The sequence below is a fragment of the Thamnophis sirtalis genome, unplaced genomic scaffold (genome assembly GCF_051295495.1).
Source record: "Thamnophis sirtalis isolate CommonGarterSnake01/CBP01778 unplaced genomic scaffold, rThaSir2_p1.2 scaffold_2, whole genome shotgun sequence".
NCBI lineage: Eukaryota > Metazoa > Chordata > Lepidosauria > Squamata > Natricidae > Thamnophis > Thamnophis sirtalis.
In genome coordinates this window covers 70,870,763-70,896,558 of record NW_028261382.1, presented here as the reverse complement: position 1 = coordinate 70,896,558, position 25,796 = coordinate 70,870,763, and the positions used below count along the sequence as shown (strand labels likewise).

At 46.8% G+C, this 25,796-nt stretch overlaps 1 protein-coding gene and 1 long non-coding RNA gene across 3 annotated transcripts in view; one reads left to right on the top strand and one right to left on the bottom strand.

Annotated features, from left to right (window-relative positions):
* LOC106556858 (cytosolic purine 5'-nucleotidase) overlaps positions 1-19,451 on the bottom strand; it is a 28,834-nt gene extending 9,383 nt beyond the window's left edge. The window contains exons 1-12 of one of the 2 annotated variants that reach the window (XM_087706030.1): positions 19,293-19,451; positions 14,678-14,751; positions 12,420-12,537; positions 12,205-12,300; positions 10,934-11,025; positions 8,987-9,044; positions 8,679-8,772; positions 7,224-7,277; positions 7,016-7,099; positions 6,146-6,187; positions 5,112-5,219; positions 2,246-2,312 (exon numbers count right to left, since the gene is read on the bottom strand). In XM_087706030.1, the coding sequence (XP_087562156.1) occupies positions 2,246-2,312; positions 5,112-5,219; positions 6,146-6,187; positions 7,016-7,099; positions 7,224-7,277; positions 8,679-8,772; positions 8,987-9,044; positions 10,934-11,025; positions 12,205-12,300; positions 12,420-12,537; positions 14,678-14,751; positions 19,293-19,390 (985 nt within the window). In that variant the 5' untranslated portion in view covers positions 19,391-19,451. The remainder of the gene's footprint in view (positions 1-2,245; positions 2,313-5,111; positions 5,220-6,145; positions 6,188-7,015; positions 7,100-7,223; positions 7,278-8,678; positions 8,773-8,986; positions 9,045-10,933; positions 11,026-12,204; positions 12,301-12,419; positions 12,538-14,677; positions 14,752-19,292) is intronic. The other variant, XM_087706029.1, reaches the window with a different exon arrangement.
* A 935-nt stretch (positions 19,452-20,386) lies between these two features.
* On the top strand, positions 20,387-25,796 carry LOC148048917 (uncharacterized). The gene is made up of 3 exons (XR_015695360.1): positions 20,387-20,640; positions 22,781-22,908; positions 25,606-25,796. It is a non-coding gene; the product is annotated as an uncharacterized LOC148048917 (long non-coding RNA).

Below are 25,796 nucleotides of genomic sequence, written 5' to 3'. Positions count from 1 at the left end.
TTTCCCTACAATTCCTGACCTTTAAGGTCCTCTTCCTGGTTGCCATCACTTCAGCCACGAGAGTATCTGAGATCAACGCTCTTTCCAGAAGAGTGGACCTCTGCACCTTTCTGGAGAACCGGGTCATCCTCAGACTGGACCCCGCGTTCATGCCCAAGGTCAATTCTCCCTTTCACAGGGCATTAGAGATAGTTCTGCCGGACTTCTGTCCACAGCCCTCCAGGGATAGGGAAAGATCTTGGCACAGGTTGGATGTCAGAAGAGCCTTGCGCATCTATCTAAAGCGCACGGCGCCCTTTAGGCGTTCAGAAACCCACTTCATATCCTTTCAGCCATCCACCCAGGGAACCAAGATTTCCCCGGCCACCATCAGCAGGTGGATCAGAGCGGCCATCTCACAGGCCTACTAGGCACGGGGACCTCAGGTCCCAGAGGGCATCACAGCGCATTCCACCAGAAGTGCGGCCACCTCAGCAGCCTGGGCCACCCAGGCTCCCTTTGAGGAGATCTGCCGGGCTGCCGCCTGGTCTTCTCCCTTGCCTTTCATCAGGCATTACCGGCTAGACGCTTTCGCCTCTGCAGAAGCAGCCTTTGGAAGGAGGATTCTGCAGAGAGTCCTAGACTCTCAAGGGGTTCAGGCCCATTGATCCCTCCCAAGGACATCTAGCTTTGGTATGTCCCATGTGTTACTCCTCCCACGCTTCACTTCGGAAACTGGCAGTTGGTCTTACCTGAACTGCATGTTTAGAAGAAGGTGTGGGAGGAGTCACTTCCTCCCTTTTTTCCAGTGCACAGCGCCAGGGGCCTGAGTTAGTTCAGTGGTCAGGCAGGGCCAGGCAGGAAGGATGTGTGCTGTCTCTGTCCCTTCCTTCCAGGTGCTCTGCTACGAACCATCGGTTAATCTGGGAAGTCAGCAGGAGGATCGGAGGTGTGGCGTCAAGATTTACCTCAGTCTCCAGGGCAAAGGGGCTGGGTTAATACCCATGTGTTACTCCTCCCTCGCCTTCTTCTAAACATGCAGTTCAGGTAAGACCAACTGCCATTTTCACCCCACCTTGTCACGGGGATGGAGAAAAGAAGAATGGCCCCTTTTACTACCTGTTGTCCAATCCCAGAGAGTAACAGCTCTCCGGAGTTTCAGAGTCTGAGAGGAGGAGGATCCAGAGTCTCCTGCTGCCAGAAACTGGCTGTGCCATCCACCATCTGTTTCTGCCCACCTCTCTGCTTTGTTACGAAGGCAGAACTGGAAATGCATTTGGCAACTTTTTAAACCTGGCATACTTAGAATAGAATAAAATAGCAGAGTTGGAAGGGATCTTGAAGATCTTCTAGTCCAACCCTCTGTTTAGGCAGGAAACCCTATATCGTTTCAGATAAATGATTATCCAACATCTTCTTTAAAACATCCAGTGTTGGAGCATTCACAACTCCTGGAGGCAAGTTCTTTCACTGATTAATTGTTCTGTCAGGAAATTTCTCCTCAGTTCTAAGTTGCTTCTCTCCCTGATTAGTTTCCACCCATTGCTTCTTGTCCTGCCCTCAGGTGCTTTGGAGAATAGCTTGACTCCCTCTTCTTTGGGTCAGCCCCTGAGATATCAGAACACGGCTATCATTTCCATTTGTTTTTTGGATGCTAGTGATTTCTCCACCTAACTCTTCTCCTGATGGCCTTCTCAAAGAAATACGTTGAATGTTGGGTGGCTGAGGGAGGCTTGGGGCCCAGAGTGAATGGTACCCCATGGCAATCCAGAATTGTTTGAAGGAGCTCTCGGCCCCGGCCATCAACAGTAGAGGACCAGTGGTCAAACCTGAAGGACTTCCAGCATCTTCTCAGATGTACTGAAACCAGGCCTGGTGGGCACTAATAAAAAGTTGGTAAGATACTTTAGACTCCCTCTTCTTTGTGGCAGGAGACATTGGGAGGCTGCTATCATGTCTCCCCTAGTCCTTCTTTTCATTAAAATAGACATACCCCATTCCTGCAACCATTCTTCATATGTTTCAGCCTCTAGTCCCCTCATCATCTTTGTTGCTCTTCTCTGCACTCTTTCTAGAGTCTCCACATCTTTTCTACATCGTGGCGACGTTATCAGAGAGTAGCATTTTACTCTGCTGTGCAAGGGAGGCCTTCTTTATTCTCCCACCCACCTGCAATGAGAAGCACAAGGTCCTTCTTCCCCAGGTGTGTAAGGGGAATGGCTATCGGGAAGGCAGAGGGCCCAGAGGGCTACCCAGGCGACCTTACCTCCAGAGTAGACAGTGCAGTGCTGATGGGCTCCTGTGTAAGTCCCAATTCGCAGCTTCCCTGTGTCCTGAACACAAAGGCAGGGCTTTACTTAGAGCAACCCAACTCAGCACACAGACAATCCCTCGAACCCATAGCTCTGTGGACAGGCTGGGAAGCTCAACCCCCAGTAGGGGACTCCTTCCTTCCAGTCATCATCCTTGCTCATCTGTTTCCTTTTGAAGAGCTCCCATTTTCCCCTCAGCAACCTGGCATCTGGAGTCTGGTTTCTTTCTATGGTTTTTCCCCACAGTAAGCAATTCTCACAGTGGCGGAAGAAGCAAAAGAAGAGCCGAGGTGGCACAGTGGTTAAATGCAGCACTGCAGGCTACTTCAGCTGACTGCAGTTCTGCAGTTCGGCTGTTCAAATCTCACCGGCTCAGGGTTGACTCGGCCTTCCATCCTTCCGGATTGTTGTTGGGGGCAATATGCTGACTCTGTAAACCGCTTAGAGAGGGCTGAAAGCCCTATGAAGCGGTATACAGGGCGGGGCATAACCTTTTCCTAGGGGGTCACAGCAAGATCGACAGCAGTTTACAACTTCCGCGACACCTCATTTTAAAGCCCATAAAAAACTGAATTGAATGAGCTATTAAATGTTAAATTTGCTTTAAGAATGGCTGGAAAATTCGATTCGGAAGAACAAAGGATCATTGACAGAATAAAATGCATTGCCTTTCGAGAGGCTCGCGATGCTGGAGCGACGTTTATCAATCGAAAATGGATTGCAAACAAATTGAAACGTCATCCGGATTGGGTTACTGATAATTGGAACAAAACAGCCCAAGAATGTTTCACAAAATTTGGAGAAGGGCGTCCTCTGCAACTGTCCCAAGAAAGCAAAGCCATCATTGCAACTGGCAGTCGCAAACAACGAAAAGGAAACCGAAAAGTGGCCCAAGAAATCCTTCAAATTCGTGGAAAACGAGTTGATCAAAGGACAATCGGCCGATATCGAGAACGAGAAGGTTTGAAGCCATTCCACGTCATTTGCAAACCATTGAAAACTCAAACACACGTTCAAGATCGGCTTTGGTTGTGCGATTGGTTGTCTGAATGGACCGAGGAAGATTTTCTTCATTTGGCGCCATCTGACGAATTCTTCGTTTATGCCATTCGAAAACCGAATTTCCAGAACGATCGAATTTGGGCTAAAGACGTCGACGACATCGCCAAACATGAACGATATCGACAAATCGTTCGCAATCCGACTTGCATCGGGATTTTCGTCATTTTCACAGCCAAGAAACTGCATTGGGTTTTGAAGGATAAAGGGGAATCCTGGGATGGCAGTTATTTCCGTGAGAAAATTTTATTGGAGAATGTCATTCCATTTCTCAGTGATCCAGACAATGTCTTGGTGGTTGGTGAGGCTGTCTTTCTTCATGACAAAGCTCCTTGCATGCGTGCAAATGCGACTCAGCAATTGTTAAAGGAAAACAATGTCGAATTTTGGGGCAATGACGTCTGGCCGGGAAATTCGCCAGATCTCAATCCGGCAGAGAACATTGGGGCCATAATTAAGGATGAAGTGGAAGCTCTGATGATTCAGGAGCAAGGTCAAAATCGATATTCGGTTGAAACTTTGAGAATGAATTTGGAAACTGTGTTGAAAAATCTGGAAAATCGAACGGAACTGTTTGAAGATTTGTTGTGTTCTTATCCACCTCGTTTGAATGCTGTTCGAAGGGCTAATGGTGGTCATACTGACTATTAAATCGTGTCAATAAACTCAGTTTTTGATGGGCTTTCGAATGGTGTATGAATTATTTGTGTTGTTATTACAAGTGTTGCTGTGACCCCCTAGGAAAAGGTTATGCCCCGCCCTGTATAAGTCTAACTGCTATTGCTATTGCTATTGCTATAAAATCAGGTCCCTGCAAGTAGTATCCACTTTACTCCAGGATAACCTACATCCTGCCTTGCTTATGGGTTTTGAGGGAGAATCAGTCTCCCTCCCTCCCTCCCTCCCCTCCCCTCGTATGTATGTATGTATGTTTGTATGTATGTATGTATGTGTATATATATATATATATATATATATATATATATATATATATATATATATATATATATATATATATATATATATATATATATATATATATATATATATATATATATATATATATATATATATATATATATATATATATATATATATATATATATATTTAAAGTTACAACCCCTGGTATGCCCAAATATGGGAGGAAGTTCACTGCTTCCATTCTCTGTCCATCGGCTTGTCACAAGAGACCATCCAGACAGAAACCTTTTTTTTTTTACTGTTGCCTTTGTTACATTTGTGTTGTATTTGTGCTGATAAATAACTAAAGGGAGACTAGTATAGATCTATTTCAATCTACATACATACATACATACACACACACACATACACACACACACACACTATCTATCTATACCTCTATCTATTGATATATTTCTATCCATCTCTATCTATCTATTGTATCTATCTATATCTCTGTTGATCTCGTTTTCTATCTATCCATCTATCCATCTCTATATCTCTATATCTATCCATCTATCTATCTCTCTATCTCTCTATCTACATCTATCTATCTATCTCTATCTATTGATCTCTCTCTATCTATCTAACCTCTATGTACTGTATCTATATCTATATCTGTTGATCTCATTATCCATCTATCCATCCATCCATTCATCCATCCATCCACCAGACCAATAAAATATTATGTCACAGACTTGAGAAAAGCAGGATGACTATGAATCCTTCCCTGTTTCCATGAAGTTCATCCTAGATCTTCCCCGCCAACCTCCCTGTCTTTGGCCCTGAGGGGCACGTACTGTGTTGACTTGCCGCAGCACAGTTCCTTCAGCAAAAAAGAGGGGCTTGCGAGTGTCGACAACAATCAGATCAAAGTACGAGCGCCACGGTCGATGCTGGGATTTGACCTGCTGTTAGAAAGGGAACATGTTAGGCTACTTGGCAATCTAGAAAGTCCTGAAGGTTTTGTACTAGTCACAACAAGCTCACAATGACTGCATCCATCCATCCATCCATCCATCCCCCCTCTCTGTTCCTCTTCAGTTACAGACCCCGTTATATAGACTTTAGTAAATGCTACCTTACATTGGAAGTCCCAAAGGTGCTTTTTTCAAGAGGCAACTGGACTTTCTTGTTTTTTATTTGAAGACATTTCGCTTCTCCTCCAAGAAGCTTCTTCAGCTCTGACTGGATGGTGGGGAATGGAAGGATTATGAACTGTGTATGGACAGATTTCCAGAAAAAGTGCACACTATAGGAACCATTTGCACCATTCAGGTGACCTCGAGGACACAGGTAAAGCCCCAAGTGGCCTCAATGACCCTCTAAAAGGATGCAAACGACCATCTGTCTGCAAGGAGTATCAATCCTTCCATTCCACACCATCCAGCCAGAGTCCTTCCTGGTCTTCTTAGACCTCTGGACAACTTTTGGTATCATTGTCCCAAAGGTGCTTTTTCAGGAGGCAACTGGATTTTCTTGGTTTTCCTTTTGAAGAAGTTTCACTTCTGGATGAGAAGCGAAATGTCTTCAAAAGAAAAACCAAGAAAGTCCAGTTGCCTCCTGAAAAAGCACTTTTGGGACAACCAGGACCTGGAGGACTTACATTGGAAGCTTTAAATCACTAGAGCACATGGGACTTAATAGCAACTGTTTCCCATGGAGCCAAACAAGGAAGGGCAGCCCCAACCCTAACCCTAAGCCTACTGTCTGGCAGGAGGGCCTCTTCCCAGCCCAGCTACCTTGCTGCAGGCGGCAACCCACCTGAATTGTCCCATCCAGATGTGGCTGCTAATGGCCACCTGGGCCTGGAACATCTCTCAGGTTGACTTACCGTGTTCCCTTCTCTGAAGTCAAGCAAGTATGTCATGATCGCCTGGAAAGAGATAATAAGGCAAGGGCTACTCTCTTCTGCCGTGAAAATCCCGCCCAGATTCAACGGCCTCGTCAGGCAGAGGACAAGGATGGAAAGCCGTTAGGGTCTCTTCCACGCATCTCCCTGCCACTGGCCGCCTCCCACCAAACCATCCGTGCCCCTGAGCACCTGCAAGGCCAGCCAGTCAAGTCGCCAGCCTGGGTAAATACTAGTATAGAGATATGAAAAGTTAGACCAGTAGATGGAAATGTGAAAGTAGATAATTTGATAATATTACTAATTTTGAATGTAATTTGAACAAGGTTGGGAATTTTAAAATATTAGCGATTGGGAAAGGGGAATTCATGAGATTTTTGGGGGGGAGAAGAAATAGGGTAAACATATGTAAAATTGTTTTTTTTTAAAAGATGAAATATAGGGCATATAGTGTTATTGCCGATGTATAAAATTAAATGAAAAAAGATAGAGAAATAGGTAAAGAGAATAATATGATTGAAGTTGGCATAGTAAAACTATGGTTAAAAATGATTAATTTGTAAAGATTAGGTGTTTAGCAATGATAGGTAAGCTTAAATGAATTCATGGGCGGGAAGAAAATTATATAAAAGAGATGAATATTAATGGAAGTGGGAAACCAGAATATACTGAATTATGATTATAAATGAGAGGAATAAAACGTGACCCAGTACTTTATCCATAAAATATGTATGATGGGGGGAAGGAAAATTGCAATAAAACTCTTTTTAAGAAAAAGGTCAGTCTGGCACTGCCACCGAGCACGGAGGAAAGCAGGTCCTGCCTCACCTACTCTCCGAAGGTCCGACTTACATCTGTGTAACTGTAGTCGCTGTTGGTGGCAAGAAACATTTTCCCTGCGTCCTTCATGCGGCTCAGCAGGAGAGGAATACGGGGCTGTAGGAAAGGAGACGGAAGCAAGACGCAGATCAGTGGCCTGAGTGACTCCAAGAGGAAGCCGACCAGGGTGGGATTTCAGGGGCTGAAAATGGGCATCCTCTCCTGGCTAAGCGTCACTCACATCTTTCACCACATACTTCTCCAGGTCCTTCAGCATCTTCTCCTTGAGGCAGCCCTAGGAGAGCAACAGAGGGCGGCATGTCAGGATGAGCAGCTGTGGCAGTTTGGCCAGGGCAGCTCCTGATGCCGATTCTGGTGGGCAGCCCAGGGCAGCTCGAAAGTGGCCCAGCATTCCAGCTCTTCCCTCATATCCAAGATTCGTATTCGGTTCATGTGATTTTATCAATGGATTTTGAAGCTATTTTTAAGCTGCCTCGGAACTGCCAACACCAGATGTGACTGGGTGGTGAGATTTGGTTTGAGAGGCTTTGAGTCTCTGCCCCCTTTTTTTGGCCTCGTTTTTAAAAGGGGTTTGCATTGCCTCCTTTGGACTGGCTCAAAGTCACCTAATCAGCTGTCAGCCTCTGCTTTGCTGTTGCTTCGGCTGCCATGAAACGGGGAGGGAGGGCATGGTATTTGGGAGGGGTTACTCATTGTGCTGGAGGAAGGTTCTGGAGTTCACCGGCTGATCAGACTACGCATGCGTGGGAGGTTCCCGCCAGGACTAACGGCACCGACATTCCATCTTCGTGATGACTTTTGAAGTTATCTCACACCTGACACTTGGGAGAATTATGATTGGACTGTAACTGTGATGCCAAGGGGTGGGGAATGGGCTATTCTATATATCAATAGCTTTCGCACCTAAATATTCAGATTTCGCTTCGCTATGCCTTTAATCATTTTTAATTAGTAAAAGTACACTTGATTTCCACACATGGAGTCTCGTGGTCTTTCTTTCCTAATTATTTAATGGAGAGGTGCTGACATCAGCATTATGCCCACGGCAGGACTAGAACTCAGTGTCAGGGTTCCAAATAGCATTCAAAATTAAATCAGAGTCCGAGGCAAAGGATTCCTCAAAGTTCCAATTGATGAAGAGAGCCTTGTTGGCACATCTGGGAAAACCCGAATCTGAAACCTTCCCGGTTTTCCCCTCCCAGTTGAAAGTTCAAGATCTTGCCCCACACCCACAAGTCCTCCCCATGGTCCAATCTCCCACTGCCATGCTGGCAGCTTCCACCCATCCAGTTCCAGTCAGGTGCAAAGACAAAGGATGACCTTGGCTTTCTAGAAAGAATGTTGTTATGGCTACATAGCACCTCACTCCCCCCCCCCATGTTCCCACAACAGAAAATGCATAGTCGAATAACAGAAAGTGTGGCAGGCCTAAGATCCAAAAGAAAAGATGGCTGCAGGCCTGACACCCAGGTTTCCCCACTCCTGATCCAACATCTCAGCCACTAGACCAATGGTGTGACTCAACAACCCTTGAGGGACCCTTAATGACTCTCAACGACTCACTGTAAGAAATCATGCAAGGAAATATCTCAGTCTACCCGAAGAGCATTTCCCCAACCATGCCCTTGCCTAGTCACCTCCTCCTCTTCCTCCCCATACCCTCTCTTCTGCTTACTGAAAGGTGAACATAATCCATGGCTTCACGGACATCCTGGAACATGCTGCGGAAGGACATGAAGAGGTTGCCCTGCCTGTAGCCAGTCTCACAGCTGAGAGGGGAAAGAAGAACAAGGTGAAATGAGCCAGAATTCCTCACAGCAGGGAGAGACCAGGAGCAAACTGGCAAACTGGTACAGAGCTCCCGGCCTCTGCCCCTTGGCACACCAAGGATCCCAGAAGGCTCTAAAGCCCCATGCAGCACCCTCCACCCAGGTGAGCCCAGGCCGGACTGGATCACCCAAGGGCTTGAGCCACCAGGCTTACTTCATGTATCTGGAGAAACTGGTGAAGAAGTCCACGAGGCAGGCCAAGAGGTAGGTTTCTGTGGGGAGGGAGAAAAGGCTGAGCAAAGGCCTCCTCTGGGCCAAGGGGAGCCCGAACGTCAGGGGCTGGGGCTGCCTGGAAAGTTCACTCAGCTCCCACAGCTCAACTTAAACCAGAAGTGGTCAATATTTGCCCGCAAAGGTTCCGTGCTTGGGGAATCATTTGCGCCACACCATGAGTAGAAAGATTGTACTCTTCCCTTGTTCCTCAAAGGAATCCATTTCATCTTGGAAGCCTCACCTGGATTGGTGTCACATGCTAAACCACAAGAAACGCTAACCCATGTTAACACAAAGGTCGTGTGTGGCGCAAGTGCAGCTGCCGGATCTTAACTGGCTCAGCTAAGGAAGTTATTATAAGCTTAGCCAAAGTAAGTCATGGGGAAATGGTTTAAAATATAGAGGCAACTTGGTACTCAACTGCTGTGAAACACATCAAATTTGATACTCAGTGCATTTTTATTTATTTTTTAATTTGTTTTTTTTATTTTAATTTAAAACAAGTACAACATCTTTCTTTACATGTTATAGAAAATGTATCAGTCAGTCACAAATAAACTTTGGTACATCTCCACAGTCAACAAACATAACTCATATTAACTCAAGTATTTTAACTCAGATATTCATACATATCACCATCGTCATATATCCATTTTCATTTGACTGTAATTATTATTTAAAAATATTGATAATAATAATAATCTTAAACAATACATGCCCACACCAGTGGGAAAAGAAAAAATCAAAACAAAAAACAAAAACAAAAACAAAAAAGACAAAAACAAAGAAGACAAAAAGAACAAAAGACAAGGCAGGGAGGAAAAAAGAAAAAAAGAAAAAAGAAAAAAAAACACAGGTATATATTATATAAAAAAAAGTATATCAGCTGGTTACAATATGTTTTGGTGCATCTCTTCCATTAATTCATATTAATTCAAATATCTTAACTCAAATGTTTACCATATTGACATCATTATACCTCCACTTCTAGTTAACTACGATACTCAGTGCATTTTGATGCCAACATTTTTGTCCCGATACTCATAGTTTGTTTAGTACTCAATGCACAAGCTAGATCTTGTCAGTGTCAATTGCCTTGTGAGTCACTACACTATTCCTTATGAGAAAAAAAATTGTTTTGGGGTACTCAGTGTGCCTCCTGGACGAGTACCTAGGTACCACTGTAAGTACAAAATGCTTTAGAAGAGAGGCAAGGAGAGGGAAAGAAGAAAGAGCAAAGGAGAGGAAGGGAGGGAGCAGTAGGAGAGAGGGAAGGAAAAGGGGAGGAGTAGGGGAGAGGAAGGGGAAGAAGAAAAGAGAGGAGGAAAGAAGAAAGTAGAGAAGAAGGGAGGGTAGGAGAAAGACAGAGAGAAAAAGTAGGATTGTTATAAGATGGATGTACGTGATGGCAGGAAAGCAATCTCAAATAAATTATTATATCTTTAGGGAAAGAATGGAATTATAAGTGTTAAAGGATAATGTATAACACTAATAATATCTATAAGACATGTATATTTGTGAAATGTGTGTATATATATGAGTAAAAAAAATGGCTGCAACTCACACAAATGACGCTTCACACCTGCACCCAAGTGCCCACCGCTCAAAGCAAGTGGAGCTGCATGTGTGCACCCCTGCCACTCGCGTGGAGCCATTTTCTCTCTCCCTCCCCCTCCCCCCTGCCAGTCTGCAAAGCAGCTTTTGGAAAGTGTGGAAACCTGGTGGGTGGTTTGTTTGCATTCCACTTCCACAGCCACTAAGAGGCAGCCGTGGCCGAGATTCCTGCCAACCCAGGAGCAGCCAGATTAAGCCCCCCCTTTGGGACAGGCAGTGCCCTGGCCTGAGGCTGACCCTTCCTCCCTCTTCCCAGCTCTCCCTTTGCAAATACCTGTCAAGTTAAACAAAGTGTTCAGAATGTGGAAACGTTTCGTGTCGTCTCTCTGGATGAATTTATTTGGGTAGTAATTCCAGATTTCACTCCTAAAAGTAGAAAAAAAAGGAAAAGTCATCGATGAGATGGGAACGCAGATTGTAGCAAAAGCCCACATGACAGACTTTGGTCCCAAACTGCCTGCTGAACGGCTAAAAGGATCCAGAAAATCTCTTCTCAGCGCCCCCCCCCCCCCTTGTGACCAGCTCTCTTGATAAAAGGCGGAGGGTGCAAGGACCTTTCCACGTAGGCCAGAGGGTATACCTCTGCACTAAATATCTCAGGCTGCCATTGCCATGTAAGAAACTCGGGTCCAAATTCATTGGGACTTTCCCAATCATGCGAGTCATTAACCCGGTCACAGTGCAGCTAAGACTCCCCGCTCTACTGGGGAAAACACATCCGGTCTTCCACCGCAGCCTGCTTCGATCAGTTCAGGCCTCTGATATCAGAGGAGACCCGCTACGGCCGCCAGCCTCAGTTACTATAGATGGGGAACAGCACTATATAATGCAAGATATACTAGAATCCAGGTGGCACAGGGGACGGTTACAATACCTTATTTTATGGAAAGGTTATCCCGTCGGAGGCATCTTAGGTTCATAGCAAGGACTGTAGGGCGCCCCACCTGGTAGCGAGATTCCACCGCAGACATCCCACAAAACCAGGGGAAAGGGGTCCTTCAACTCCTAACTAACTGTAATTCGTAGCTCCCCAGATGCTGTCTCTGTGGTAGGGGGCCGCATGTCAGCTCTGGCCTGCTCAGAGGCCTGGAGCTGCCATCCAGGGGAGGAAACTGGGCCAGCTGCCAAGACTCACCACCTCCCCTCCACAAGCTGTCTAGCTGAAGAAAATACAAAGCTCCTGCTAACAATCCATGATTAATTGCCGGGTGGTTTTCACTCTGGGTCACAAGGTGATGGGTGTGTGCACGTGTGGGGTGCAGTTTATCTTAATTACCAATGTAACTATAAAAGGTGGTGGGAAGCACAGGGTGGCAGCTCTGACAATCTATTCATTGCCTTAGTGCTTTGCTGGTCAGTTCCTGCCGTAGGAAGAAGATAAAACACTTTCAAACCATCTCTGTGTTTGGCTGTTTTCGTTAATCCTTCGGAACCTGAGAGTGGGGGTCTTTGGTACACCTGGCTCATTAGCAGGGACCCTGGGCCTTTGCTCTTGAGCTCCAGGCTGGGTCTCTGCAGTCGGAAGTGGAAAGAGGAGACCCCTACCCCTTGAGGAAATGGAAGCCATGCGCACACGCCAACAGATTGCCATGGGAGTCCACCTTCAGCAAGTTCCCGTACCGGGCATCAAAGATCAGCCCCCTGAAGTATGGAAAGACAAGATCAGCTGGGTTGGCCCCCTCCCCACAATTCAAATCCAGCATCAAAGTCTCCAACAGCAGCTGGATTTGGGAGGGTTAAATAACCAGGTGTTTTGTTACCTGGTAGGGAAGGCAGGGTCGTACTTGTATTCCAGAACTTCGGGTGGATACCCAATGGACACCAGTCGCTCCAGCAGCAGCTCAAAGGTCAGCTCCTCATAGTCTGGGGATGTGTACACTGCAGCAGAAAAGAGCAGAGTCCCTTCCCATTCCTGGCTCACCTTTGTGTCACAAAGCCCAAAGGAAATGTAGACAAGGTAAAAAGACCAGCAGTTTCCAAGTCAGCTTTGTGCCCTTGGCGCTTGCTTGCATTGGTCATCTCAAAAATTAAAACCTATCTCCTGAATGTTGGAGATGCAGACATAAATCTGGAACGTTCTATCACATGTGTTGGGCATGCCCCCACGCCAGGAAATATTGGCTTGAAATTACAGATTGGCTGGAAGGAATCACGGAATGTAAGATAGAATTGAAACCAGAACTATGTTTATTAGGTATACTAGATCCAAAGATGGACAAGAAATATCAATGTATAACATTACGCATACCAACTGCTGCTAGGATCGCCTTTGCACAAAATTGGAAACAAATACCTACCCACCCACCCCAGATGACATGGTAATTAGGAAGATAATCGAACGTGCTGAAATGGACGGGATGACTATGGAGTTAAAAGAAAGAGAAGAGTCGGACTATTATAAAATTTGGAGTAGATTGTACAAGTGGCTAGTAGAGAATAGAAGCCAAAACAAGAAACAAAAGTTTTGAAAACTATTTATTGTAATATGAAGAAAAATGTATGTATGTAAAATCTGATTATAGGTACTATACTATTCTATTACTATATAATCATTACATTAGTAATATAATTGTTAAAATCTACAAGAAGGCAATAATCAAATAGTAAACTACAAAAGCAGAATATAAATGCTGATATGGGTAGCTGTAAAATCACATTACAGTATCATCTTGTTTGTGTTTTTATGTGTTTATGTCTTTGTATTTTTTCTTGTTTTTTTTTCCTTTTTCTTTTTTTTTATTTGTGGCTTTTTAAATTTGAAAATATTCAATAAAAACTATTTTTTAAAAATTAAAAAGCGGGGCTCAAAAGAGCACCTCTTTGCGAAATGGACATAATGCAGAATAGCATTATAGCAACCTTGTAAAGCTTGGCTGGAATCACATAAAAGCTGCCAAAAAGTCCCAGCAATTTCCGGAATTGAAAAACCCCATTTAGCCCCCGTGGCCGATGGGCTGGGTTTTCTTAGCCTGGTTTTCTCTCCTGTAGCTAGGATCCTGTATCCATCTTGATGGGTTTCCTGGAAGGATTTTCGTATCACATAAATACATTTTTATTTTCACTAAAAGTAATGGACAGAGTAATGCCATCGTTATCCATTGGAGGCTAAGGCAGCCAGGACTGACCAAGAGGGAGGAGACGGGGGATTCTGGATGGGGGGGCAAGGGGGAGGCAAAGGACAGAAGGGACCCACTTGCTGGAGGGGGGCAGGCAATATTTCAGTCTGTAGATGTCCTTTCTGTCACTTATTTTGTGAATAAGCAACTCCTCCTCCCCAGAGTTTGAGGGCCACACTCAAAGTCCCAAAGGAGTCTGCTCACTCCCAAAGACTGGAGGGGTGGGGATGTACCCTGAGTTAGCTTCAGTCTAGGCCTTCTGTCCTCATCCCAGAAACACACCAGCCCCCAATGGGTCAAATCAGGAGAGAGGCACCTAATTTAATAATGGACTAAGACAGAGATGGAGAACCTTTTCGGCACCAAGTGTCCAAACCAGAACATGTGTGCATGCTCGTGGATGTGTGCACGCCCGAGCACTGGAAACCCGAAAACCAGCTGGCTGGTGCGCACATGCCTGTTTTTTGGCTGTTTTCAGACTGTTTTTCAGGTTTTTGCTCCGAAAACAGCCTGAAAACTGACCCCCAAACAGTCTAAAAATGTCCCCAAATTAGCCCTGAAAAGGCCCGAAAACAGCCTGTGTATTGGCTGTTTCTCGGGCCGTTTTCCGGTGCTCTGGCACCCACAAAGACCAACTACTTGGCGCACAGGTACACACCAGAAACCAGAAGAGCAGCTGGTGATGGCACGTGTGCCCAGAGAGAGAGCTCTGCGTGCCACCTCTGGTACACATGGCATAGTTTTGCCATCACAGGACTAAGACATAAAGGCCACAAAGATGTGTTGGGCACCTTCTCAGCAGAAAAGTGCCCCAAATACATGAAAAGCTGCAGCTGATTATCCCCCTCCCATCCCTCCGCAACCCCCTGTAGTCCAGAGGTCCAGCCTCCGTGCCCTCTTACCTGCCAGGGTATAGTCCATATCTAAACCAAAGCATTTGATCTTCTCCAGCGCCAAGCTCCGATTCACGAAGATCCTGGGAAGGAGACGGGACAGCTAGTGATGCGACGCCCAAGGACTGGCCTTGCTATAACCAGAGTCTCCCAACTCTTTCAAATGACCACCTCTATTGGCCTGAGAGTTGGCTTAGGAAAATCAAGCAAACTTAGAAAGAAGTCCAGCTGAACCTTTCAACTGAAATGGGCAACACAAATATTCAGAAATGGTTTAATGCCAACCTTTCTCCTGTCAGACTGAGGTTTCATATATGGTATGTTTGCTCAAACTTAGATCTAGATCTCCTTTTTTTTTAAAGGAACAATTTAGTTCTACTGTATGTTCTGGAAATCTCTCTTCCTGGTGGGGGAGGGAGGAAGGGAGAGAGAGGGGGGGAGAGGGAGGGAGAGAGAATCTCTCAAGCTATTGTCCAAGGCACACAAAAACCAGAGAAGGAATCATGGATGGAAACTGACCAAGGAGAGATTCAACCTGGAAATAGAGACATTTCCTGACAGTGAGAACAATCAACCCATGGAGCAGAAGTTGCTTTCAGAAGTTGTGGGAGCTTCATCCCTGGAGGCTTTCAAGAAGAGACTGGACTGCCATCTCTCAGAAATGGTGAAGGGTCTCCTGCTTGGGCAGGGGTGGGACTAGATGACCTTCAAGGTCCCTTCCAACTCTGTTAATCTGTTAGAGATCTGTCAGGCAGCCCTCAACTGACCAGATCTAACCTTCATGTCTTCTGGCCACCAGCAGCCGTTCCAAAGGCAGAAGCAACCTGGAAGACAACACAAACCAACTCCAAGAGCGCCTCAGGGCTGCCCAAGCCATTTGCAGGAAGTTCTTTGGTGGCTTCCAGAGATTTGTGTGGAGGCTTTCAGAAGTGGTTGCCATGGTTTTTCTTGCACAACCCACAGCTGCTTTTCTCTCAAGTCGGGGGGGGGGGGGGGGGGAGGCTTCCTTCCAAGGGCCTGGATTCCAGTCTTTGTATTAGGGCTTCAGATTGCCAGCTAGAGAGCTCGGCCAACTGCACCGCCATGGCAGAAGACAGAAGCTGCCTCGAATGAACTGTCTCTGGCCAAGCCACCCATTAGGAATTGGCTGCGTGCCATGGCATAGCCTCGGCAACCCCTAATCTTGCTCCGGATGCCTCCGCAGCCAGTCATTCATCAGTACGGCCCTGCCAGAACATTTTCTGGAGCCATTCTCCAGCCTGCCAAGGGTCACTTTGGATTCCATCCGCTCACTGAGCCTGCTCTGTCTCTAGGGGTTGCAGCAGGAGGGCCCGCCTGGCTCCCTGAAGAGATTGCCTAACTGAGATGTTACAACTACTTGGAGGACCGTTACCGCCATTGGGACAGCAACAGCTTCCTCTGCTGGTGAATGCCTGACCTCTTCTAGCCAAGTCCATTCACCTGCCGAAGGGAATTGGGAGGTCCTTGACTTCAGCCTGTGCGTCAGAGTATTTCATCATGCTCTGCAATCCTTTGGAACAGAACGTGGCTTCATGCAATGCGTCAATAGTTGCAAGCTGCCCATCAGCCCTTCCTTTGCTCTCCCAGGTTGCTACTACCACCCCCAACCCTCCTCTATAGGGGAGAGAGCCTTCCCTCCATGGGTCAAGGTCTGATTTGCAGAGAAAACAATGTCACAAAGGGGGGGTGTATGTGGAGCAGCAGGAGAGGAGAGCCAGAGTGGACTTTCAGAACGAAGAAACAAATCGTTGGTAGATACTGGCATCCAAGTTGTCAGTGTTCCTTCCAGAATCCATTTCCTCGTGGAACCTGTAATTGCGCTGAAATGTTTCCCCAATTAAAGGTACGTTCGGACACAGTTGTAGGACATTCCATTGTCCCATTCCTCGCCACACTCTTCATTTTCTCATTTCCTTTTCCACATGGCCACTAAATGTGTTAACAGTTCAACAACAGAGAGTAACACCCTCCTGCCCTAGAAGCACACGGATGATGCCGTACCAAGAACCATTGGGTGGCCTCTCCCATAGGACCGATCCCCATGGCAACCCACAAGTAAGGGGCCTCCAGGACAATCTCTCTTCTCCCACCAACACCCAGTGGAACTGCCCAAGTATGGAATGAGCACTTCAAACTGATTCCTCCATTGTAAAGTCACACCTACGACTCCAACCCTCAAATGATCATTCAATACCCAAAGTCTGTGGAAATCCTCTGTCCTCCAAGTCCTGGTTGTCCCAAAGGTGCTTTTTTCAGGAGGCAACTGGACTTCCTTGGTTTTCCTTTTGAAAATGTTTTGCTTCTCATCCAGGAGTGAAACTTCTTTAAAAGGAAAACCAAGAAAATCCAGTTGCCTCCTGAAGAAAACATCTTTGGGACAATGATACCAAAAGTTCTCTAAGAAGACCAGGAAAGGGTCTTATTCCCCCCCCCCAATGTCACAACATAGGCCCTCCAGGAGAGGGAACAATGCTATCTTATTTCCGTAGGATATGATCCAGCTAATTCGGTCCCATGAAGGAGTTCACCATCCTGTTTAAGGCTGCTAAGTGGCATTTGTCCAATACAATAGGCAGGGGTCTCCAAAGCTGGCTGAGGAATTCTGGGAGTTGAAGTCCACAAGTCTTAAAGTTCCCAAGATTGGAGACCCCTGCAATAAGGGAGAAGTAGGCATAATCCACCGCCCACCCCACCCACTATGGACATGGTACAGACCCAAACGTGGCCATGGAATCATGGTCAGCCACATTCACTATCAGCAGGGTTCGGCAACTTTAAACAGTCAAAGAGCTACCAAGGCCCTAACCAGAAGCCCCCCATTCAATTCTGGAGCTGACCGGAAGTCCGGTTCCCCCACCATAGAGTCTCCTCCTAGCACGGCGTCCTTTTTCCTCTACCTGTCCTAACCAAAAACCCTATCAAATCTGGAGTTGACTAGCGACAGGGAGCCGCAGCGGAGGAATGAAAGAGCCACATGCAGCTCCAGAATCGCAGGTTGCTGACCTCTGATTTTGAGACTTCTTCCAAAGCTGCTCCAGGTGTTGTTGCTGGGGCTTCATCTCCCTCAGTAAACCAAGGTGCCACCCCCAGTGAGAGGCATCTGGCTTACTACCTGGACAATACTCCTTATCAGAAATCCAGGGAAATAGCAATAGCAATTAGACATATACCGCTTCATAGGGCTTTCAGCCCTCTCTAAGCGGTTTACAGAGTCCGCATATTGCCCCCACAGTCTGGGTCCTCATTTCACCCACCTCGGAAGGATGGAAGGCTGAGTCAACCTTGAGCCGGTGAGATTTGAACCGCCGAACTGCAGCTAACAGTCAGCTGAAGTGGCTGCTAACCACTGCGCCACCTTGGCTCTTCCCCAGACAACAGGAGCCATCATTCCAATTGGTTCCTCTCCCTTGAGGAAGTTCCACAAGGCTAGAACCGCAACTGGTCCAGGACACGAACTAACAACAATAATGGATTAAGTGAAATCCCTTCCATCTCCGGAACATTCAACAAGAGGAGACAAAAAGGAGATCCAGAGTTACGTCCAACAACACACATAGAGCCATGGAGCGTGGAGTTACTTGCATGTAACAGAAGCAGACCTTATTCCTATGCTTATTCACACGCAGGGTCTATTCTAACCCCCCTGCTTAAGCAGGAGACCCTATCCCATTTCAGACAAACGGCTGCCCAGCCTCTTCCTAAACAGGGATGGAGCATCTCATAATGAATTCACCACCTTATTTATGGCTGACTAAGGAAAGATTCCCTAAGAATTGCCCACAGTGGACTTTCCATATTCAGGGGGGCAAATGAATAAGCAATGGCTGGCAGGCCCCCCTCCCCTTCGGGCTCCTGGGCTCGGAGGGGGGGGGGGGGCTCTCTGCCACCTGGTTGGGACGGGCAGCCCTGCAGAGGCGAGGCCCATTTTCCTTGGGTGGACCTGGGATGCCCAGCATGGCTGGCTGGGGAATTCTGGGAGTTGAAGTCTACAAGTCTTAAAGTTCCCAAGTTTGGACACCCCTGCCTTAAGCAGACTAAGCAGTGCTTAGGGCACCAGGCCCAAAGGGGGCACCACTAAGTGGAGAAAGGAAGGAAGCCCAATTAAGATTTGTACAGGATGGGCCAAGGAGGACCGGGGCACCAAGATCGGTCAGTGCTTATGGCCCCAGGGAGCCTTCCTCCGCCACTGCCCCCAGGGCCCAACCGGGCAATGCCAGGATGCCAGGCGGGCTCGGAGATCGCAGCTGCGGAGGAAAGGCGCCCACAAGCGGCTTCCCTACCGAGCCCCTCCAGGCACACAGCCTGGCGCCGCGGGCTTCGGAAGCAAAGGCGGCCGAGAAATGCGCATGGGAAGCCGCCCGCCGCCCGCCGCCCGCTCGCCCTCCGCGGCCGGAGCCTCCCTCCCTCCCTCCTCCGGCCGTAGACTGCAGCGCTGGGCACCCTGGCCGGCGGGGAAAGGCGTCTGGCCGGCTTCCGAGGGAGAGGCGCTCCCGCTCGACGCCGCGGCTCGGGGCACGAGGCGGCCGGCAAGGAGGGCGCGAAGACGGTTGCCTTTCCGGCTGTGCTGCCTCCTCCGCCCCGACGGCGCCCCGCTTGCCCTTACCGGCGGTGGTAGTCCCGCTTGACGGGCCCGCGGGGCTCGGGGGCGGCCGGGAAGGGCGGCTCGTCGTCGGCGGGGACCTGGCGGAGGACGCTGCCCATCTTGGAGGGCCGGAGGAGAAGCCTGGGCTGCGGCTGCCCGCTGCGTCTCCCCTGGCCCCAGGAGAGGCTCGCTCGCTGGCGGCCCAACCCAGCCCGCCCCTCCCTGGCCCGCCTGCCCAGGCTCCCCGCCAGTCGCCGCCCCGACGCCCCGGCTCCCGCCTGACGCTGGACGGGCGGCGCTCCGGCCGCGCCTCGACGGCGGCTCCTCCGGAGTGCAGGGGGAAGGATGGCCGGCCCGCTCCGACGCCTCCCCGGAGTGGTCAGGGCCGAGAGAGGCCGAGACAGGCGGGAAATAAGCCCGAAGGCAGCGGAGTCGAGAAGCAGGGAAGCCTCTGGTGGCCATCCCGGCATCAGCCGCCAAGGATTGGCCGCCAAAGGCGCCGGGCCAGCGGAGCGCTTGTAGCGGGGAGACGGGGGTGGGCGGGAGGTCTGGAGCTGCCAGAGGCTCCGCTAGGCCGAGCAAGGCCCTTCGCCAAACGCCTCACAGAAGCCGGCTTCTCCTCCCCAAGAAGGACGGGGTCCTCTCCCCACCTTGATTTCCCTCGGGGGCCGCTTGTCTGGTTGCCTTTTGCATCTTCAAAGGTCGTCCTGAACTCCCTGAAATTCTTCCAGAAAGCATGAAGAGATGAAGGCTTTGGCAGGAGGCCAGAGACCCCCCCAGGGCACTACGGAGCCCACCAAGGGGTTGGTCCAATTGTTGTCCTCAGGGGTATCATTATGCTGTGTCAACCATGAGAGACAGGGAAGGGCTTTGGACTATACAGGTAGTTCTCACTTAGTGACTTCTTCCTCAGCAACCATTTGAAATTACAACAATGCTCAACAAGATGACTTATGCCCGGTCCTTGAAGTTGTGGCTGTCGCAGTGTCCCCATCGTCACAGGATCACGACTGGGGCACTTGGGCAACCGGCAGACAGTTCCAATAGTCACAGCTTCCCACAGTCACATCACCCCCACTTGGCCAGCTTCACTGCCAGCTTCCAATAAGTCAACGGGAAACCAGCCACCCCCTGATGTTCTGCTTAACGACTGCACAGGATTCCTTAACAACCACAACCTGAATTGTCATTGTACACTGAAGATTGCATTTAATTTCGTTGTACAAGGTGCAATGGCAATAAAGTAAACAGAACTAAATTAAAAAATATAAAAGAACTGCAGAAAGAAGAGAGAATAGGGAAAGGCGGGCTGAATCATACTGGTAATTTTTACAGCAACCAAAAGCAGGACAGGTATAGACTTCCACAGGTAGGTAAAGGTAAAGGTTCCCCTCGCACATAGGTGGTGGTCCTTCTAGACTCTAGGGGGCAGTGCTCATCTCCATTTCAAAGCCAAAGAGCCAGCGCTGTCTGAAGACGTCTCCGTGGTCATGTGGCTGGCATGATTAAAAGCAGAAGGCGCATGGAACGCTGTTAGTTAACAAGTAATTAGGACTGCAGAAAAGCAAGTGCAACCAGCCTGCTTTCCATTGAAGATCTGTAGATTGCACAGAAACACAAACCAGAGGAGAACCAGCAGTATGACGGTGGCAATGAGTGCATCATTGTGAGACCTCAAGGACCAGGTTAGTGACAGTTCAACCTGGAGAAAATCTAGTCAGTAATGACGTGATGGCACATAATCACGTGACCCGTCAAAAGCGCGGAGGACAAAATCGCGCTCGACGAAAGCGCGCATGTGACGTCATCACAGCGCGACGAAAAAAATTAAAAATTGAAATAAAATTAAAATTAAAGCAAGCCGATTCACATAAAGGTTAGGGTTAGGGTTAGGTTAAGGGTTAGGGTTAGGTTTAGAGCGTTAGCGTTAGGTTTAGCGTTAGGTTAAGGGTTAGCATTAGGTTTAGCGTTACGTTAACGGTTAGGTTTAGGGTTAGATTTAGGGTTAGGTTAAGGGTTAGGGTTAGGTTTGGGGGGGTTAGGGTAAGGTTTTAGTGATTTTTCGATCACAGGGCGATGTTTTCGTCGCGCTGTGATGACGTCAAATGCGCGCTTTCGTCGAGCGCGATTTTGTCCTCCGCGATTTTGTGGTGGAACCCATAATCAAACCCACTTATTTCTGGTGGACTTAAGAGAACCAGAAACTTCAGGTCACTCACCTGAGTCCCAGTTTCCCAGCAAAATAAAAAGTCTCTGGAGCAGCTGGGACTACGCATTCCATCCAACATGGAAAAGACCACAGCAAAAGTGTAAGCTTATAAAATTTAGAATGTATAAATATTCAAAATTATTTTAATTAATGGAAGCATAAAAAAATCCTTTATAATAAATATCTTCTATATAATATTTTACTATTTAAGATACATAATAGTAAAAATAAACTTTCAGTTAACTACATTTTCCCACTAGTCATTGATATTGAATCTTTATTGATTAGCCCTTCAGCCATATCAAAGCGCAAAGTTCCAGAAACCAATTATTACTAAAATTCGATAAAAGCAATATAAAATGGAATTTGATAAAATACAATTTAAAATGGAATTGGAATAAAATAAGATTTAAAATAGAATTGGAATAAAAGACAGACTAAAATGAAATTGAAATAGAATATAATAGTTTAATATATGGATAAAATTATATTCAGTGTCATTCCTGCAATCTACCCCAATCAGCCCCACATATGCAATCAAACCATTTTGTATAACGACTGTGCTGGGTTAAATGTTATTTTCGATTTTGGCTGCACATTAGGGAAGTTGTTTTGATATGGGGATCCCAATGGGTCCTTCATTTGGTATATGGACCAAGGAACCTGCCTCTCACCCCCTTACACAAGCAACAATCCAATAGGATGTGAGCCAGGCCTTCCACCTCTGCCGTTCCACAAATGCAGAGACGCTCCTTGTAGAGTGTAGAATGGAATCCATTCAGATCCTTTCTGAGTAAGCTTTGCAATCAAATCGTGTTCTTTGATGGGCTGGTTTCTTTTTTACTGTTAACTCTTCCAAATATGAAGAACGCTTGCAGGAACGGGGTATGTCTAGTTTAATGAAAAGAAGAACTAGGCGAGACAGGATAGCAGTGTTCCAATATCTCAGGGGTTGCCCCAAAGAAGAGGGAGTCAAACTATTCTCCAAAGCACCTGAGGGTAGATCAAGAAACAATGGGTGGAAACTAATCAAGGAGAGAAGCAACTTAGAACTGGGGATAAACTTCCTGACAGAACAATTAATCAGTGGAACAGCTTGCCTCCAAAGTTGTGAATGCTCCAACATTGGAAGTCTTTAAGAAGATATTGGATAGCCATTTGTCTGAAATGGTATAGGGTTTCCTGCCTAGGCAGGGGGTTGGACTCGAAGACCTCCAAGGTCCCTTCCAACTCGGTTATTCCATTCCATTCCAATATTCTATTCCATTCTATTCCCCTCCCTTCTATTCTATCTTAATAGCTAATCCTCATTGCTAGCCCAAATGGAGCCCAGAAGCACGAGAGAGGGCAATGGATGGACAGGAGAGAAGGATGGAATGTCCTGTTCATGGAAGAGGTGAAAAAGAACATCCCATTCTAGAATTCCAGGTCAGTGGAAGAGTTGCGAGACCGATTGATCCTTTAGATCTGACGTTTAGGCATCAGAGGTTTGTCCACTGCTCCTGGTCCCTTTGCAAATGCCCCCGACAGAGTGGTTGGCTCACCATTCCTTCTTGCTGCCAAGACGGCACATCTCTAACGGCCAATTCAAGAGTTACAGCCCAGGGGTCATTCTTCCTAACCCCAGTTGATGGAGACAATGTTAAAATTCTGGGGATTTTTTTTCTGCAATCTATCCGGATTTATGATATATTTTGTAGAAACAGAGAAATAGGTTGTCCCTGCTAAAGATTTCCAAAAAAACAAAAGCTCAGAACGATTTATTCCATTTGCAGGATTTGTTTTTCAGATTTACAGCAGTTATGTCCCTTCCCCTTGTCTACGTCAACCCCCAATACACACAGAGAGTTCTACCTAGGGCACAGCCAACACAATATACAGCACTATTTGTCTTTCCCCAGCAATCCTTCCCTACATGCCATTATTGCAATTGGCAGAGACTCTGACCTCCAAACCACGTCAGGGTTTTGTCTAAATTAGACAACGACCAGTTCCAACTGTAATTATGCTGAGCCAATGAGAAATATCAAAACATTTAATAATCAGGGTTTCTGGAAAAAGGAGTTTCATCTACTCTTTTGATATTTTTTGTTTCTATTTCAATTCTTTCTTAATTTAAGCTCAGATTTAAGTTGCCCACTTTTTGGAAGATAAAAAAAAATCCCCTTCTGTGAACTTCATTGTCATTGCTGCTGACAATTCTGTGTTGGTGTGCCCAGATAAGTTTTGTGACCTGCCAAAACCATGGAGTCGAGCACATGGCCATGTCAAGGTTTACACCATTATGATAAGAATTGTAAAATGTCATTATTTAGGTAGTCAACAATTCTGGGTTTAAAATGATCCTGGAATATCTAGTTACTGTGAAGAATATTCTAAGTATAAAATTGCTTTGGTGACGTCCTGCTGTCTTATCTGGGCTACCTTGGAAGTATTTGTTTGTAATGTTCCCGTGGTTCGTCCATGAAGCCAATGTGGAGAAAAGACAGGACACGACCTTTCTCGGGATGGAGCGACCCAGATTGGGGGTCTGAGAGCCCCTTTTATTGAGATAGGACAAAGGCAGGAGGAGCAATAGCATGTGAGTAAAGACAGCCTGTAAAAGTACAATTTCTAATCTACTGCTCAGGAAAGTTCTTTCTATATATGGTCAAATCCTGGACGTCATTGGTAGGGCACATCTCAGAATGTTATGTTATGCACTATCAGGATGTTATGGCGTTTTAGGAGTTTGTTTTCTCCTGTGTGGTTCAGCGTGGCTCTGCATGCCCCGTTATCCACTGGGCCATGGGTGACCGCTACGCCTACACAAGGAACTATATTACAACATTTGTTTCTGTGACTTCGGAGAAAAAAACAGGATTTTTGTGATTGTTAACCTGGCCAGTTAGTCTGGGAGGGAAGCACTGGATCCAAGTTTGGACAATTTTCCTCCAATCTTCCCTTTCTGAATAAAACTGTGCTGCAGCTTCAGAGAACCCTGGAAGAAACGGGTAGACCAGTGGCTCCTAATTTTTCCAGCTTTATGAACTGCGGGAAGAATAGTTGCATGCAAATGAGAGGTGCACAGCTCCATTTGCACCAGCAGAGGACACTTGTCTGTGCATGTGAAACTTTACCAGTGAAGCATTAAAGGTTCCTGAGAACTTCATAGTTGAAAAGCTACTAAAGGTAGCTACTACAGGACTTAGGACAATTCAGCCCAACCATTCTGCTGCTAAGCAGGACAATTGTTAAGTGAAGCTTACCCCACTTTACGACCTTCAGATGAATCACTGCAGTTGAGTCAGTAACACGGTTAAGCCAATCAGGCTTCCCTATTGACTCTGCTCCTCAGGTCATAAAAAGGAACACTCCCGGGACACTGCAACCATCATAAAGTACACACTGGTTGCCAAGCCTCTTACATTTTGATCGCATAGCCATGCAGATGCTGCAACAGTCAAATGTGAAAATTGGCCCAAAGTCATTTTTCAGGGCTGTAACTTCGGTGGCTGAAATAACTGTTCCAAGTGAGGGACTCCTTGTACCTCAACACCTTCCCAACCGTAACCCTATGGAAATGCTGTAGAACAAATTGAAGGGGTGGAAGATTACCAACTTCCAAGCGGAATGTAAGAGGAACGGGATAAAATTCCCACAAGCCAAAGTGCAGGGCTGATTTAAGTTCTGGGAAATGATTGACAGCAGTTACTGTGTGGAGGGGACACCAGTTACCGAAAGGTTCACATACTTTTGCCACTCACAAATGATACCCTTTGGATCACTTTCCTCAATACATGAATGAGTGTAATGATTTGTACTTGTTTAATTGGCTTCTCTTTATGACAGGGGTGTCCAAACTTGAAGACTTGTGGACTTCCAACTCCCAGAATTCCCCAGCCTGAGTTGGAAGTCCACAAGCCTTCAAGTTCCCAAGTTTGGACACCCCTGCTTTATGCAAAGAGCTTGTGTGGGGAGATTGTATCACCTTGAAGGTCGTATTTCTGCAGAAATACTGAAGATTCAAACTCTCAAGCACAGTGGCACGTCATTAGCATTATATAACCACTTTGTAGCACATCCCTCTCTAAGCAGTTGAGACTTAGCATATTGCCCCCAACAATCTGGCTCCTCGTTTTACAGACCTGGGAAGGATGGAAGAACCGAGTCAACCTTCAGCTGATGGGAAGCTGAAGCCACATCATACACCGTTAGAATGAACAGCCCATGATCCCAATGCTGCATCCAGAGATTCATAACTAATGAAAAACAATGTTTTCCCATTAAAGTCTCAATTTCATCTCTAATTTTGTGTTCTGTTGGGCTAGAATAGT